Source organism: Peromyscus californicus, unplaced genomic scaffold, assembly GCF_007827085.1.
Source record: "Peromyscus californicus insignis strain IS unplaced genomic scaffold, ASM782708v3 Scaffold_19__1_contigs__length_69161282, whole genome shotgun sequence".
NCBI classification, from domain to species: domain Eukaryota; kingdom Metazoa; phylum Chordata; class Mammalia; order Rodentia; family Cricetidae; genus Peromyscus; species Peromyscus californicus.
In genome coordinates this window covers 61683120-61699755 of record NW_026294491.1, presented here as the reverse complement: position 1 = coordinate 61699755, position 16636 = coordinate 61683120, and the positions used below count along the sequence as shown (strand labels likewise).

The 16636-nt window shown below is 52.4% G+C and overlaps 2 protein-coding genes across 3 annotated transcripts in view; one reads left to right on the top strand and one right to left on the bottom strand.

Annotated features, from left to right (window-relative positions):
• Window positions 1-37: 37 nt before the first annotated feature.
• On the bottom strand, window positions 38-12793 carry Pex6 (peroxisomal biogenesis factor 6). The gene is made up of 17 exons (XM_052745495.1): window positions 11869-12793; window positions 9863-10026; window positions 9408-9491; window positions 4729-4831; window positions 4518-4651; window positions 3872-3983; window positions 3369-3577; window positions 2812-3007; window positions 2573-2649; window positions 2195-2327; window positions 1913-2118; window positions 1725-1786; window positions 1427-1535; window positions 1037-1153; window positions 839-916; window positions 584-723; window positions 38-396 (listed from the first exon to the last, which is right to left on the bottom strand). The coding sequence occupies exons 1-17, from the start codon at window positions 12748-12750 to the stop codon at window positions 260-262; spliced, it is 2943 nt and encodes a 980-aa protein (XP_052601455.1). The 5' UTR covers window positions 12751-12793; the 3' UTR covers window positions 38-259.
• A 69-nt stretch (window positions 12794-12862) lies between these two features.
• Window positions 12863-16636, top strand: part of Ppp2r5d (protein phosphatase 2 regulatory subunit B'delta) — a 27402-nt gene continuing 23628 nt past the window's right edge. The window contains exon 1 of one of the 2 annotated variants that reach the window (XM_052745496.1): window positions 12863-12974. The gene's annotated coding sequence lies outside the window, so the exon portion shown is untranslated. The remainder of the gene's footprint in view (window positions 12975-16636) is intronic. The other variant, XM_052745497.1, reaches the window with a different exon arrangement.

The following is a 16636-nucleotide window of genomic DNA, read 5'->3' as shown; positions in this document are numbered from 1 at the left end:
CCCTTGCCCTTTGCACCGCGACCCCTTGCACCACCAGCAGGGGGCAGTATAAAGTTTATTTTCTGTCACAGAACTGGTACCTCAACCGATTCCCAGGTTGCCAAGCTCCCAGGCTGTCAGGTCTGGCCCTCCTCCCAAACACAAGGGCCTCCCACTATGGCTCACAGGGGATCTCCTGGGGGAAGGCAGCCTTCAGGTGACATGGCAGCAGGTACCTTCAGCAGTGTGGGCAGATGCAGACAAAGATGGCAGGCAGCTCCTAGCAGGCGGCAAACTTGCGCTGGATGCGCTTGTACCGGAGTAGCTCCTGCTCACTGACTGAGGGCTGCAGCCTGGCTGCGGCCTGCAACAGGTCCTCCATGGTGAGCAGCAGTGCTGAGTTCCCCAGCTCGAGCCCTGAGGGGCGGCAAGGAAGGGTAAGGCCAGAGTCCACCTAGCTGAAGAACCGAGGCCTGGTCTGTGCCTAGGAAGGAGGGAGCCCTGGGGAGGCACCTTCCTGCTCAGCTGTCCTTCTGAAATGCAGGGCCAGGCCCGCCTCCCACTAGCGTTTTGGTTCCCCTCTGGGACTGGCGAGTGGGCTCACCTTCCTCCAGGTCTCGAACCCTGCGTTTGAGGGCAGCTGTCATGGCATCCGAGCAGAGAGAATAGAGGTCTGCACCTGTCAGCTGGGGTGGGCAGCGATCCAGCACGTTCACCAGGCTCACAGAGGCCTCCAGCTTGAACCTGTTACACCCATACCAGAAATGTTAAAGCTGGCTTCACCTCCCCCTCCAGAGCCTCACTGACTGGCACACCCTCCCTGGCCATCCCAAGGCCCCAGCTCTTTGACAAAGCATACTTGCGTGTGATGGCGCTCAGAACACGCAGCTGGGAGGCGCGGTCCTCACTTGCCCCTACAAACACCAGCTTGTCGAACCTTCAGAGATAGAAACAGTAAAAGCATCAGGGCTGCCAGCCATGAGAGGTGAAGGATATGCAGAGGTCAAGACACAAGCCTGGAGGGGTCTGGTTGGGAAGAGAGGTCCAGGATACCCACCTGCCAGGCCGCAGAAGGGCAGGATCCAGGAGGTCTGGCCTGTTGGTGGCTCCGATCACAAACACATCCTGAGTGCTGTGGAGCCCATCCAGCTCGGCCAAGAGCTGAGACACCACTCTGTGGGGAGGAGGCAAAGGCCAGAGAGTCCTTGGTGTGCCCTCAGGCTGCTGTGCGTCTCTTTGAAGGCTACTTCAGCAAGGTCTTTGCTGAGTTCGGCACCACGTCCCTCTCCACACAGGCAGCCCTCCTCCTCAAAGTTCCACACCCAACTCCTTTTTAGCTTCCCTTCTACCAGCTCTGAACTGGAAGGGCAGATCCCCGACCTGAAGACTAATCTCACATCCCTCCCATCTGGGATCCCAGACTCCATTTCCACACTGGACTCCTGACCTGTCCATCACACCTCCAGAATCTCCGCTTCGCCCCCGGCTTGGAGCTAAGGAGTCTAGTTCATCAAAGAAGATGATGCACGGAGCAGCAGCCCTGGCCCTGGCAAACACTGACAGAGAGGCTCGCAGGAGGGTGTCAGGGGGCTTGAAGTCAGGGGGAAGGGAGGGCGGGCAACGGGCCGGCAGTTCAGCCCAGACAATTGCCCCACTCGGCTGACCATGAGCGGCAGCTGGGGGAGGAAGGTGAGGCCCTGGAGTTGGAGAAGGACCCAAGGCTCCGCCTCTCCCTGCTCACTCACCTTCCCGCACATTCTCCTCACTCTGGCCCACGTACATGTTGATGAGCTCTGGTCCCTTTACGCTGAGCGATAGACGGATGAGTGAGACCCACCACAGGTGTTCAGCGTATACAGTTGTCCTCTCCTCCCGCCCTCCCACCAGCCTGCCGCAGTCCCAGCCTCCCACGGTTCCTCCCACGCCTGCCGACCTGAGGAAGGTGAGGCTGCACTCGGTGGCCACTGCCTTGGCCAGGAGGGTCTTGCCAGTGCCTGGAGGCCCATGGAGCAGAAGGCCTGATCGTCTCAGGCCCAGGCTTAGCAGCTCAGGGTGGTCCAGAGGGAGCTGGATGGTCTCCAGGATCTCCTTCTTTACATCCTGCAGCCCACCCACATCGTGCCAGGACACTGAAGGGATCTAGGAGACACAGGAGTGTAGGGTAGGGAGGCGCAAGGGGGGAGCACCTGCCCCACCACGAGGACCTGGTTCTCACCTTGGGGGCACCCACAGCTTGGGAGTGAGCTGTTTGCAGTTGATCCAAGGCCTGCCCAAAGTCCTCAGCCAGCAGGGGAAAGCCAGCTGCACACAGCGCCCCCTCATCCTCCTCACTCAAGCTATCTGCCAAACTACAGAGAGAAACGTGGGGCTAGGCTTACGCCTGTAAGACTACACAGTGAGTTCCAGGGCAGCCAAGGCTGAGACCCTGTCTTAAAAAAATGAAAATAAAAAAAGGACCGGGTCAACCAGGTTACAGATTAAGACTGTCACTAAACAACAGCGAGAACAAGAAAATGAGACAGGACTTCTCTGCGGGTTCCACTGCTTTCTCCCCACCTGCCCGGCCACCTTCCCCATGGTGAGTCCCTCTTACCCTGAGGCTCTGATCCTGGCACAGGCTATCCGGCTGGTGTGGGTCAGAAGGGCATAGAGGTCCCCTACCACAAAGCCCTAGGGAATTATACAAAAGGACACATGGGCATGGCGTAGCAGGTCGAGCCCGTGGGGTCTGGACTCCAGCTGCAGAGGCTCTGGCGGTTTCCCGTCTCACAGGACACCACCTCATGCAGGACCGAAGTCCTAGTGTGACGAGGAACCTGCGTAGACACTCACCGCACAGCGTCGTGCCAGCTGGGGCAGGTTCACCTCCTGGCCCAGGGGAAGGTGGGCAGTGAGGGCCTGCAGGACACTGAGCCGCTGATCCTCGGACAGCACTGGCACCTCCAGCTCATGAGGAAATGCTGTGTGCACATCAGCGGGCAGGTCCTGGGCACGGCTTGTGGTGGCCACCACCATCAGCGGAGGGCAGCTGCAGACAGAGGGACGGGCCGAGTGTAGGACACAGCCAACAGCTCGAGCTGTGGGGATGACTGGTGTCGGGATTGGGTAGGGACGAGCGCCACCCAAAGTCCCAGCACGACCTGTGGGGACACTATTGAGGGGGGGTCTGTGCGTCACAGGGGGAGCTCATGAGGACAAAGGCTTCAATCTCGTGCTTCCTCCAAAATGCTAGACTGCACCCTCCTACGTCTGGTGACTCCTAAGAATCCAGGCCCTGGATAGGCAGGTGAGATTTCTGAGAAGCCAGCAGGGGTGAGGAAATAAGGAATAAAGGGCTGCAAAGACTTAGGAGGGGGATTCCCCTTCGTCACCCGCCTCTCTGTAAGTACCTGCTGAGAGGGTCCTCATCAAGGAGGAGGTGACGCAGTGTGGCTACCACACGGGCATCCTCTCCCAGCCCATCGCGGTCCCGGCCCAGAAAGTCCACAGCCGTCAGCAACAGGACAGCAGGCCTGCAGCGGCGGGCCCGGGAGAAGATGGCCTGCAGCCTTGTCTCCATGGCCCCACTGCTGTCTGCACAGAGGCTGGAGCAGGGCACCTGTGGAAGGGAGAGAGGTGGGAGGGGTCAGAAGCAGACGGTCTTTCTGTGGAGAGCAGGGATGGGCGCAGGAGGAACACTGACCGGGTCTTAGCTTTTCTCTACCCTATCCATTCCTTGGGATATGCAACCTTGAAAGGACCTCTGAGGAGCTGAGCATCATGGGCTGTTATACATTAGACTACCAGGCTCCAGGGTTAGGGCTGCTAGGTGGTAAAGAGGGAACAGAGGAAGAGAGAGAGGCAGAATGTGGGCTGGGGGGAAGTGCTTGGGATCCTCTCCAGAGGCCCTCACCTTCAATAAATGGAGCCCAAGGCGGCTACACGCAGCCGTGACTGCTGTGGTCTTCCCACTGCCTGGGGGCCCTCGAAGAAGTACACAGCTGCTTCCTGTGAGCAAGGCTCCTCTGCAATTAAGGAATATACACTGTCCGCCACTTTCTGGCCCAATGTTAAGACTCCAGTAACACAGGGACCCTTGGGCCCCCAAAGCATCCTGTTTCTCCTTGTGCCTCTCCCTAACCCCCATTCAGGCTGTCTCCACTCTGAGGCCCTGTCTTCTACCCTCTCTGGTGCTCAGGCAGAAGCAATGAACTCAGAGTGCTCTGCAGCCACAGACCACCGTGCCTTCAGTGAAGCCTAGCTTGAGAGCTCTAGTCTGAAGAGCACAGGGAGGGGTCTGGGTTTAGACCTGGGCCACTGGAATGGGGCACTGTGTCCTTCAGGGATGGAGTGGTAAAGGCCAGGACGGATCATGGACTCCCCAAGCAGAAAAGCAGGCTCAGAGACAGCACCTGGGAGTCTGCTGGTGGCCTGGACTAGGTGTCCTGGCTTGCGGCCCCCAACTCTGGGTGGACTATTGGGAACTACTTCTCTGGATGTTGCTCCGCAGTGATGCTCTGAGCAGGCCCTTCTCAGGCCTGGATTCACACCTCACTCACCCAGGCTGCAGGTGAGGCTTCAGGACGGCACAGAGCTCGTTCACCAAGGCCTCCAGGCCTGGAGGAGACAAGCTGTCCCAGGGAGTGGACCTTCCTGAAGGCAGCAGTGGAACACGGCTCAGGGCAGAGCCTGCCTGTGAAAGGTGGGAAGAGGCCCATGACTCTAGTGTTCCCGCCCTGCTGCCAGGTCTCCTCCCGCCCAAGGCCTTACCATGTATAAAGAGGTGTGGGTGGTATCCGCCAGGAAGACACTGGCTGGCCCAGCTGGGGCTTCCCCAACTGTTTTCTTCACTTTAAAAAACACCTCCCGCCACCTGCAAGAAAGAGGCCAAGAAACCCCAGACCGAGTCCACATCTGCCCTCTCCAAGAGCAGGTGGCTCTCTCATAAAGGATGGACTTAGGAGCATCACAGGTGATTACCCTGAGACTGGCATGATGGGGGCTGGGAGGGAGGAAAGCAGATGGTCCTGTCTGCCTGACTGGACCGTAACGCCTCTGAGGGCAGCTGTCTGTCCTCCTGCACCCCCCGGACGGCCATCAGATAGCCAGGAGGGCATTTCTCCAGGCACATGTCCTAGCCACCTGTTCCAAAAGGTGAAGCCACCATCACTGAGCATTGCGACCTATGGCCACTTCCCTGGCTTCAGAAGAGTCTCTCTCCTGTACTGCTGCACCAGGGTCTCAGATCTCAGACCGAGATAGCCCTTGTTTCTTATTCAATAATCCAGCAAACGCTAACTGAAATTAGATTCCTTAATAATGCCATCTAACTCTAGTCCCGGGGAGGCTGAAGCAGGAAGGTCATGAGATAGACAGGCTACGCCACGGTACTACAGTGGGGTGAGTAATTCTCTGTCCTGCAATTATCTGCGAGGCTTTAAAAATAAGTGGTTTTCATGTATTCTGAGTCCATTTGACAGGTTGGCGACTGCCAGATCTTGGGGACAGGGAAAGAAACAGGGAATGATTACTAGTGGGTAGTTTGTTTTGTGGTTAGGAAAGTTCAAGAACTAGAGATGTTTGCACAATTTTGTAACTGCAACGAAAACTATTGAATTATACACTTGTTTATTTTGAAAGAGATCTCTCTGTGTTTTCTAGAATGGCCTCAAATTCATAACCTCAAGTGATCCTCTGTTAGTTTAAGTAGGTGGAATGATGGGTACATGTCACCATGACCAGCTGAACTGTACACTTTAAAAGGGTAAGAAAGGCCTCAAGTGGTGGCGTACACCCTTACTCTCAGCTCTGGAGGCAAAGGCAAGAGGATCTCTGAGTCCAAGACAGCCTGGTCTACACAGCAAGTTCCAGGACAGCCAGGGCTACATAGAGAGACCTTGTCTCGAACTCCCCCACTCCCAAAAGAGTGTAAGAGGCCAGGTTGTAGTCAAGGTCTTCCAATCTCAGAGTCACTCACTTTAATTTCAAACGTGAGCACTGGGGCCAACCAGCTGGCTGGGCAGGAAAAGGCACTTGCCGCCAAGCCTGACTGCCTGAGTTTAATAACTGAGACCCACGTGATAGAAGGAGAGAACCAACTCCTACAAGTCGTCTTCTGACCTCCATAAGCTCCCGAACACACATTTTTAAATACATAAATGGAATTTAAAAAAAATATTACTTCATCCTTTGAAAGAAAAAGACACACGGCCCATAGGCTCATCCTGATTCTAGTCTTGGTTTGGGTGTGTCAGGCATCTGTATTTTTGCAATCTGGAGGTATAACCAAGGCTAAGCAGGCACACCCAGTGTCACTGTGCATCAGAGGTACTGACGCTACTAACGGCAAGAGGGTAAGAACAGATAACGGCTAGTCACTCAGTCTCCCGGGCAGACGTGATTAAATTCTCCTCCTTTTAATTCTTAGGCAGTGAGACACCAGGAACAATTACACTCTAGGCCTCTCTAAGACCCTTCAGGATGCAAACTCCTTTACTCAAAATGCCATATAGTTGCCAAGCTGCCCACTCTGGCAGCAAAGGTGGGTGGGAGTGCTTCCAAGTAGAGGAAGGTTTGCATTACAAGTCTTATAAGGGGCTGGGGAGACGGCTCAGCTGTAAAGTACTACCCAAACAATAGAAAGGCCAGAGTCCAGAGCCCTAGAGCCACATAAAAGATGGGTGGGTATAGTCACCTGCCCATAACCCCAGCAAGCACAGGAGGAGGAGACAGGGACTCACCAGGGTGAGCTGGTGAGACAGACTAGCCTAAAAAAAGAGTTCCAGGTGCAGTGAGAGACCCTGCCTCAAAGTATAAGGTGGAGAGCAATTGAAGACACTTGATGTCAACCTCGGGGCCTCCACACACACACACATGCACCTGCATACCCGTGTTCACAAACACATACCCCAAACAATAAATTTTCTCTAAGTATTATGGCTGGCAGTGGCTGTGTTAAAAACTAAAACCTAAGGGAAAGTATGTGCTGTGTACCCAACCTAGAGCTTGGTGCATGCAGGTGAAAGGTCTGAGCCCAGCTCTAGTTCAGAAAACTGTACCACTGCAGCTGAGTGTACAGCCTCACACCTCTACCACGCCGGAAATCTTGTCAGAACACCTTGGAAGCAGTGTATAGGAAAGCAATGGGGGATGGCACTGTGGTGAGCTGGGAAGGGGCCGACTTCTTCAGTGGAGGGTGGTGCTCCACTTCAGGGAGTAGAACGGCCAGAGATCTAGACTTCACCAGAGCACTACTGAGGGAGTACTGGGTTGTGTTCCAAACCGCCAGGGAGCAGGTGCTGGGGAGGCAGTGGAGCCGATGACTCCCAGGTAGCTCTGGTTGGTAAAGCCAAGCCTAAGGGAGGCTGAAGAGGATCCATCAATGATGGAGTTCCTTTTAGCCAATCTAAGGAGCTCCTGGGTTTCCCTCACCATGCCTAGGTGGCTAACGTCCTACACCTGCCCTTGAACTCAGCTGCTTACTTTCCCAACCTTGGTTTCCTTGAGACCGGCTCAGGAAGAGCTTTGTGCTTGGCACCCAGAAGACAGGTAGCTGGAGCTGGTCAGCCGAAGTCCAGAAAATGACCTGCTGGTGCTTTTTCCTTTGACAGTATGAAGTGTGGGTGGTGTTCAGTTTTTCCACAGAAAACTAAGTCAGGGGCTGTGAGTTTAGTTTAGTTGATAGAATGCTTGCCTAGCCTAACTAGTGTCACCGTGAGTCAGAGGTATTTAAGCTACTAACTGGGAAGAGGCTAAGGCAGCTAGCAGCTAGCACAAAGCCCTGGTCTGTTTGAAAGCACCACATAGATTTGTGTGTGCACACCTATAAATCTCAGGAGTCAGGAGTTAGAAACAGGAAGATCAGAAGTTCAAGGCCATCATTCACACATGTATTTTGAAGTTAGCCTGGGCTACATGAAACCCTTTCTCAAAAAATAATCCAAGTCAAGATGGGCATGGTGGTGCATGCCTTTAATCCCAGAATTTGGGAGGTAGATGTAGGTGGATATCTGTGATTTCCAGGCCAGTCAGAGATCCATAGTGAGACATGTCTCAAAACAAAACAGCTAAGTCAGGCATGGTAATTCTAGCACTGAGGAGGCTGAGCCTGGAGAATTGCTCCAAGTACAAGGTCATTCTAGGTTACATAATGAGTTTGCGGCCACCCTGAGCTACAGCGTAAGGCCCTGACTCAAAAATACAACACCACTGTGAGTTCAAGGCCAGCCTGATTTACAGAGCAGGTTCCAAGACAGCCAAAGCTACACAGATAACCATGTCTTAAAAAAAAAAAAACCACCACCACCGTCAGCACCACCACCAACCACAACACACAGTCCTAGCTCTTAGGCATTTGTTCAACAAGAGAGCAGCCCAGACGCCAGGCCCGATTGGCCTAGGGTTGCTATCACAGGGGGCACCGGGCACCCACAGGAACCAGGCTCTGGATGTTGACAAAGATGAACCAGGCCCTCCTGGCAGGGTGTCTCTCTTGGCATAGGACACAGGACGAGGCAGAAAACTTGCAAATGACAGCTGTCAAAGTTGGGCCAGCCTATCTGTCAACTGTGTTCCCTAATAAAACACTAGGGGAGTAGTCCTCCCTTAGCGTTAGTCCCTGGTACTGTCGAGGGTTCCTTTTGCCTTAATAAATCTTTTACATAAACCTAAGAACAACAAAAGGCAGGAAGGGCAGCGAGATGGCTCAGTAGGTAAAGGCACTTGCTGCCAAACCTAAAACCTAAGTTCTCTTTCCAAACCCTTCTCCTGAGAGTAATCCTCTGACCTCCACATGTGCACTGTGGCACTCATGTGCACAAAACCATGAGTGTGCACTCGAGTGCTCAGACTCAGACACACACACACACACCACAGAGAAATATAACAGAAGAAGAAAAAAATACTACAGGCAATGGGAACCAGTCTAGGAAAGGCAGAAGGACTACTGCCTGGGGTACATTTTTTTCCCTTCATAGAAGGCTAAAGTAGTCTCTATTCCCTTCCCCCATGAAGTTTCATGAAGCCCTGGCTGGATTTGAACTCATGATCTTCCTACCTCCACCTCCCAAGTATTGTAAGTACAGATGTACACCATCATCCCCAACTTATATGTGCTGGGGATTGAACCAGGGCCTCCAGTCAAGCCAGGCAAGTGCTCCACACTTAACTGTAGCTCCAGGTCCATTAAAGTATTGTTTGTTCACTCAGTGTTGTGTGTGTGTGCCAGGAACCAAATAGAGAGCCCCCTCACATGCTAGGCAAGTGCTTTACCACTCCTTACATCCCAGCCCTAGGCAGTGATTCCACTCGGAAACCAGAAACTGCATTTTTTTCCTCTCTAGCAGTAATAAAATATCCTTTAGCACAAAACTATTACATACAACTTGGGAGACTGTCGAACTGCACTTAGCTTATGACTCTGGACCATAGAGGAGGGGGCAGCTGCATACCTGGGCAGTTTCTCCAGGCGTCCTTCCAGAATCTCAACATGCCCAGCTGTTGGTACACACAGAACATCCCCTTCCTGGACCACCCTGCAACACATCAGTGGCCTCAGTCAGCTCACACTGGAAGTGTCAGGAAGTGTGTCATACTGACACAGCTGGGCTGTAAGACCCACAGCTTCCAATTTTTAGGGAACAATTAAGACTTAGATTGTTGGGAAAAGGATGGTGAGGCTGGAGATGGGAGCATCCCTGGCTCTTTTGGAGTGCTTTTTGACCAAACAGTCCTTTTCTTCTTAGAATGCTCAAATCACCTTCCAAGGCTCCCTGCCACAATACTGACTATCATGCAGTTCCTAAGCCAGTAGCCCTGGGGTACCCGGACCTGAGGCATGGGCTGGACAAGGATGGAGAGGGACAAGGTGAGGTGTTCTTGTCCTTAAAAGGAGTAGGCAGCTGACCTGGGTGTGTGAAAGTGCCGGTAAAGAACATGGTCATAGTTTCCATTAGAGCTGTAGTGTGGTGAGGACACAATTTCAATGTGTAACTCTCTGGCAAACGGAGGCTCAGACAGCAGTGAAGAGCTTCTTTGGTCTTCATGGGTGATGGAGTCTTCCAGATACCTCTAACGGAGAAACAATCATCACCTTACAACCTCCAAGGAGACAGGTTTTACCCTCTTAGCAGCCATTGTCTACATCTGCCTTTTGTCTTTACAATATCAAGGCTAGCAGCCTGAGGTAGCCAAACTGTGTATCTCTGTCGCCCTTAGAAAACCAAAAACTCTCCTTCTAATGTGTACTAAGAAGCCATGTCAACTCTTTGTGACCCTGGTTCCAGAAAGCTGTGTGTAAAGAGAATCTTCCTGGACCTTTCTTTGAAACCTGTTACTTAGCCCAAAGCCAGTAAGGGGCAAAGAAATGTATTTTTGAGCCGGGCAGTGGTGGTGCATGCCTTTAATCCCAGCACTCGGGAGGAAGAGCCAGGCGGATCTCTGTGAGTCCGAGGCCAGCCTGGTCTACAGGGTGAGATCCAGGACAGGCACCAAAACTACACAGAGAAACCTTGTCTCGAAAAACCAAATTAAAAAAAAAATGTATTTTTGTAAGTCCTGTTTTTGAGACAGGGTTTCATGTAGCCCAGACTGGTCCCTATGTTGGTGTGAGTGCTCTTGAATTCTTGATCCTTCTGTTTCCACCTCCCAAGTGTTGGGATTACAGGCAAACACCATTATGCCCTGCCCCTACAAACTCTGAGTGACACTAGGCAGCTACTAGAATTGACGCCAAGTGGTCTTTTGTGAAGACACCGAATTCTGGCCGTGAGAAAAGGATATGGTTTTGTTGTCTCTTTCTAGAGCTCAGGTTGATCATCAACTCAGCAATTCTCCTGCCTCAGCTTCTCAAGTTCTAGGACTACAGATAGGAGCTACCACAGCCAGCTTCAGATATAGCCTAGCCAAGCTAAAAGGGCTGCTTCAACCGAATGAGCTCCAATACACCAGTTTCCTTCAGTCGGAAGAAACCCATTCCCACTGTTACTCACATATGGACGTCTGAGTGGACTTGTTTGCTTAGTGTGGTTTGAGGGCTAGGGCTGGATCCAGGGCTTCTCGGGCTAGTCAAGTGCTCTTTCACCGAGTCACATACCAGCTCCATCGCACAGTATTAACTGGTCACTCACCTAACAAGTTTCTACACTGATGGACATGTTTTTACATATGACCACTGGGCACCTGGGGGGTTAAATCAATGCAAGAGCTGGTGTTGTTCTAGCTAGTTAATTTCAAGTACACTTATATGCTTAAAAACTAAACTGCATTGTGGCCCCCCAGCACAACTGTATTTTTTTGAAGTAAAGGCAGAAACCAAAACACTTCAAGAATGTCTCTTAAATGTATTTAATAAGATATTAAATACCAGGCACCAAAGATAACAAAGAGGCCTTTCAAGGAATTTACAATATATGATTGAGGATTAGACAGATTATATAATCATAAAAAGAATAAGGTAAATATCCTAACGAAGACTCAAAAGGCTGGAGGAGGGGAAATGGTGTTAAAGTTATGGTATTGAGATCATAAAAGGATTTAAGGAGTTTTCATTTTTAGGTAGGCCTTGAAGTAAAGGATGGTAGACTTTTATCAGAAAAAAAGTTAGAATAGGAAGTCAATGAAAAGCGAAAGGTACCAAGACATCATTCTGATGTAGCACCCAAGTTACTGATTAGCATAAGAGTACGCACATCTGGTACTTGACAGTGAACCTCACCTTTCACCTCAACACATGAGCTCTTCCCATGCACCACTATGGAGACAGTCTCATAATGGAGACTGGGTAAACAAGGCTAAGAGACCTGAAGTGCAAAATCTAAGGCTGTAAGGGACAGGGGGACCGAAATTCTACAGCTAGCCTTCCAATTCAGTTAAGAGAGAGAAGAGGGCAGAAGGAAAAGCAGCATTCCTGACCTGAATTCTGAGCTCTCCCACTTCCAGGGGGTCACAGCCGAGATTAAAAGCCAGAGTAGCAGGCACAAACACCAGTCCGTCAGCGAGCGGCTCTCCCAGCTGCCCAGAGCTGGGTCCCAGTCTCTCGGACAGGTCCCAGCGAGGTTCTAGGACCTGTACTTTAGCCAAGTGCGGCTGGGAGGTGTTTGGTAACTCTCCGACCCGGGTCACCCATACCCATTCGCCCTGGAAGAGCCCGAGACCCCGGAGACAGCTCCGGGTCACACCCAGTGTATCTCCAGCCCCTCCCAAAACTCCTTTAAGTTGCCGGACCGCGTGGGAAACAGCAAAGGAGGATACCACGGGCGGGGGTGGGGGGTGGCTGTGGTCCCTACTCTCCGGGCCCAGTTTGGCCCGCCCGCGGAGCTCAGTTACAGCCAGCCGCGTCCCTGGGCCCAGCAGCCCTTGCAAGGCCGGCCGCGTCTCCAGCACTCGCGAACCAGGCACGGGCAGGATCTCCCCGCGGCGGACCAGCAGCGGCCCGACTCGAGGCCCAAGCCCAGGCCCGGGAGACGTGCCAAGCAGCGCCCAGCCCAGCGCCGGAGGCCGCCGCACAGGCCGCGCTCGCACTCGCTCCCCGGGGCCTAGCGCCAGGAGCCGCAGCAACGCGCGGCTCACCAGCAGCTGCGGAGGCCCGGGCCCTCGCTGCTCGTTCTGGGAGCCCGGCCCTTCTAGAGCCGCAACGAGCAGCGCGGGCCCCGCAGGGCTTTCGCTCGCCGGCCGCAGCGCCAGCACTAGGCCCAGCCCTGTCGCAGGCCACGGGCCCCCGGGCGGCAGCAACACCGCCAGCGGCGGCGTCTCAGTCGGGAAGGGTTCCAGGACGCGCAAGACAGCCAGCGCCATGGCCACTGAGCCCAGAGCACCTCCACTTCCGGAACTAGCGACCGGAAATCTCCCGGGGGCGAGAGGCGTTTCCGCTTCCGGCGCGGAGGTGGGCGGGGCGCCGGTGGCCGAGCCGGCCGCTGGGAAGAGGTACTGCGCGCGGGCTGGCTCGGCCGCCGCCTCCGTCATCGCCGACGCATGCGCCCTTTGAATCTGCGTGTGGGAGCATTTACCTTTGCATTTCGGTAGGGGAAATAACGCCCTCCCAGTTGTCATGCCCCGTCCCACGTACTCAATATTTTACTGATCAAGAGCGATTGGTGGGAAAAGTGGCAGGAGTCCATCTTTTCCTGAGGAAATCTTAGTCTGTCCCGCTCAGCCGTAGGCACTGAGGCTGGAGGGCTGCGGAGAGGGTTGTAAGAGGGCGTGGTAGGATTATAAAACTGTCCCAGACACGCGTCGATGTGTGTAGTTAAGCCGTGGCTGCTGGCTGAGTACCGCACGTGATTCACGAAGCCCCGCAGTCTGTTGCTCGCCACCCCTGCCCCACACGCCCCGCACAAAGCCCGAGTTCCAGCGTCCTGGGTCCTTCGTGGTCACTGAACTCCCACCCAACTTTAAGATGGGGCAGTTTAGGTCCTTCCCTCACACCCGGTGCTCTGTCCTGATCGTCCTCCTCGGAGACCCGTTCTCCGTTTCTGCCCTAGAGGCGGGAAGGCGGCAGAGCAGGCAGAGGAAAGGGTTGGAGGCTTGTGTGATGGGAACTGAGCCAACAGCCTGTGCAATGTGTTACCAAGATTTCATCTCCGTCTCTGCTGCTCTATCACATTCAGTGAGAGATCACATTTCCAATTAACAGTTGCTGGGGTTTCGATTCCTTACACTTAACCCATGTTTTGGATGGTGGCTATTGCCTTTTTCTGAATCTTGTGTTTTTCTTCCCGCCGCCGTCCGGCTTTCTCTCGTTCTTTACAGTTGAGCTTCTTGAGCAAGGCTTCTGTTTTATGTAGTACACATTCTTGAAAAATCTGAACATCAGACACCTGAAAGCTGAGAATTAGAATTACATGTATTAAGGGGTCTTTATCCCCAGAAAGATGAGAAAATATTTAGATTTCTGATTATAGTTCCTGGGAATGCCGTAGTTTATAAAGCTGAAACTGGGCTAGGGATGTAACTCCGTTGGTAGAGTGTTTGTCTGGCAATGGTGAGGCCCTGGGTTTGAAACCAGGGGTGGTGGTACACTCAGTCTTCCTAGCATTTGGTAGGTAGAGGCAACAATTACATAGTGAATTTGAAGCCAGCTTAAGATACATGAGAACTTGTCTCAAGTGGAATTATCCATTCTCTGTTCTTTTTGTCTGTGCACGTGTTCATGCATGTGCACGCATGTAATCTTACTGATGCACATGTGAACATTCACATGCCAGCCAGATGTTAAGGTTGGGTTGTTGTGTGACACAACTTTTTCCTGGGGACACAACCACAACACATGTCTCTCCTCCCAGATAGGGGTCCCATGACAGACCGAAGCACAAATACCAACAAACTCCAACTTGGTGAAACAATGAGTTTTATTGCAGTTACTACAGGAACATGAGCAGAAATGACTCACAGACAGCTGCATCACCAAAGCCCACCCCAACATGGGTGACAGCTCACAGCGCTGGGAACCTGGAACACACTGCACAGCCTGCAGACAGCTCAACAGGTTGGAGAGCATCCTTCCCAGTGCCTCAGTTGGTCCAAACCTCTTCTAGGCAGCTTGACTGGTTTCTGCTTCTTTCAAGTAGTTCATCTGGTCTGAGAGTCTTTGCAACTTGGCTTTAGTTCTCTGAGAGGGACCCTCATATTTTATTGCTCACTCTTGCAGGGAGGGGTCTAGTAAATCTGCTCAGTTTCAGGGACTTCCTGAGGATGTTTTGAGTTGTCTACCTCCCTGCTTAAGGAGGTTCCTGCAGACTGGAATTTTGTTTTGTTTTGTTTTTTTGTTTGTTTGTTTGTTTTGGTTTTGGTTTTTCAAGACAGGGTTTTTCTGTGTAGCTCATACAGTCCGGACCTTGCTCTGTAGACCAGGCTGGCCTTGAGCTCACAGAGATCCACCTGCCTCTGCCTCCCGAGTGCTGGGATTAGAGGCATGTGCCACCACTGTCCAGCCAGCATGGAATTTTGTTTTGGGAGGAAACCGTTATGGAACCCAGGTGTCTTCTGAAATTGCTCTCCACAATGTTTTTTTGAGGCAGGGTCTCTCACTGTACCTGGAGCTAACTGATGTGGCTAGACTGGCTGGCCAGGGAACCTGAGGGACCCTTCTGTCTCTACCCTGGTCAGTGCAGGGACTACTGCTTAGTGATGTCACACCCTGTCGTTTTTCTATGGATGCTGGGGGTGGCCTCTTGAGTGCTGAACTCAGGTTCTCATGCTTTTGCAGCAAGTGCTGATGAAGATGACTTCACCATCTTCACAGCCTGCCCTTCTCAGTTTTTTGAGGGCCAGTCTTGAACAAACTCTGTAGCCAAGACTGGCTCTAGACTCCTGACCCTTCCTCCTCCACCTCTCAAGTACTGGAATTATTAGTGCTCTACCATGCCTGTATTTCTCTTGATTTTTTTTTCTTTCGGTTTTTTGAGACAAGGTTTGTCTGGGTACCCCTGGCTGTCCTGGAACTCAATCTGTACACCAGGCTGACCTCAGTCACAGGGATCTATCTGCCTGGCTGTGCCTCCCTAGCGCTGGGATTAAAGGCATGTGCCACCACACCCTGCCCTTCTCTTGATTTTTTTTTGAGACAGGGTTTTGCTATATATCCCTGGATAGCATTGAACTCATGGTAATTCATCCTCAGCCTCTTGGGTATGAGAATTATAGCTGTGCATCATCATGCCTAGCTAAATTGGTGCTTACATACACATGGGCATTAAACCCAGGGCTTCACACATGCTTGGCAAGCACTCTACCACTGAGCTGCAATCCCAGGCCCTCATTTCAGATTGCAGAAAGGTACTGGGACTGCACACGACTCCACTCATCTGTAAACCCACACTTTAGAGGCTGAGGGAAGAGAATTTCGGGTTCAAGGCCAGCCTGAGGTACACAGCGAGACCCTGTAGTGAGAACTACAAATGAGAAGGTGCTGGGGACTCGGAGTCCCCCAGATGACAAAAATCTCATTTCCAGCCTATGTCTTTGTCCCTGCTTCCTAGAGGAACCGAGGACTGTGGGTTTAAAGAGGATACGGACTCGCAGGCAAGCTCTATGCCTCAGGACTACAGTTCATCTTGAGGCTTTGGGTGGGGGCAAGGAGATTTGTTGCCCTGCCTCAGTTACACTCATACAGATACAAATGTCCACCCACAAATAAACATCTTTCCCTCCCAGGCTGTTCCCCTCAAATAATAGTAGAAATGCAGTCCAGTGTGTGTTGCCTTGAACTCATTCTTAGTCATAAAGCTAAATGCTATTTCTGTGTCCCAGCCAGGATCCGACATCTGATGTCCTCACCTCATGCTCACTCTTCAACCCACTATAAACTGCCACTCCTCTGAAGGTTCCTGGCAAAGATCACCAGACACCTCCTAATTGCAAAATCAAGGTGTTACTGTTCAGTATTTATCATCTCTGTTTGCCTCTGGCCAATCCTTACTACCTCTGCCATTAGGAGGCCAGTTTCCTCTGTCCATCTTTCATCACTTAGGAAAGTCATCCTTAACTCCTCCTTTCTCTTAGGCCATCTCCGCCTGGGTCCCCCCCCCCCCCCCCCCCCCCCCCCCGCCCCATCCAGTGACTCACCAAATCCTGTTGACTGTACATATCTCCTGATCCCTTCATCTCTTTTTCATTTGTTTTTAAAATTTTTATTTAAAATGTGTCTGTGTGAGCATGTGCCACCTGTGTGCAGATGCCCATG

Bases quoted from the DNA above. Each gene is read 5' to 3' on its own strand.
- Pex6 (XM_052745495.1), bottom strand. From the start codon at position 12,750: ATGGCGCTGGCTGTCTTGCGCGTCCTGGAACCCTTCCCGACTGAGACG. The intron at 2,328-2,572 runs GTAAGAGGGACT...TTCTCTCTGTAG, and splicing joins GCCAGGATCAGAGCCTCAGG to TTTGGCAGATAGCTTGAGTG. The intron at 1,787-1,912 runs GTCGGCAGGCGT...TCTATCGCTCAG, and splicing joins TGCAGCCTCACCTTCCTCAG to CGTAAAGGGACCAGAGCTCA.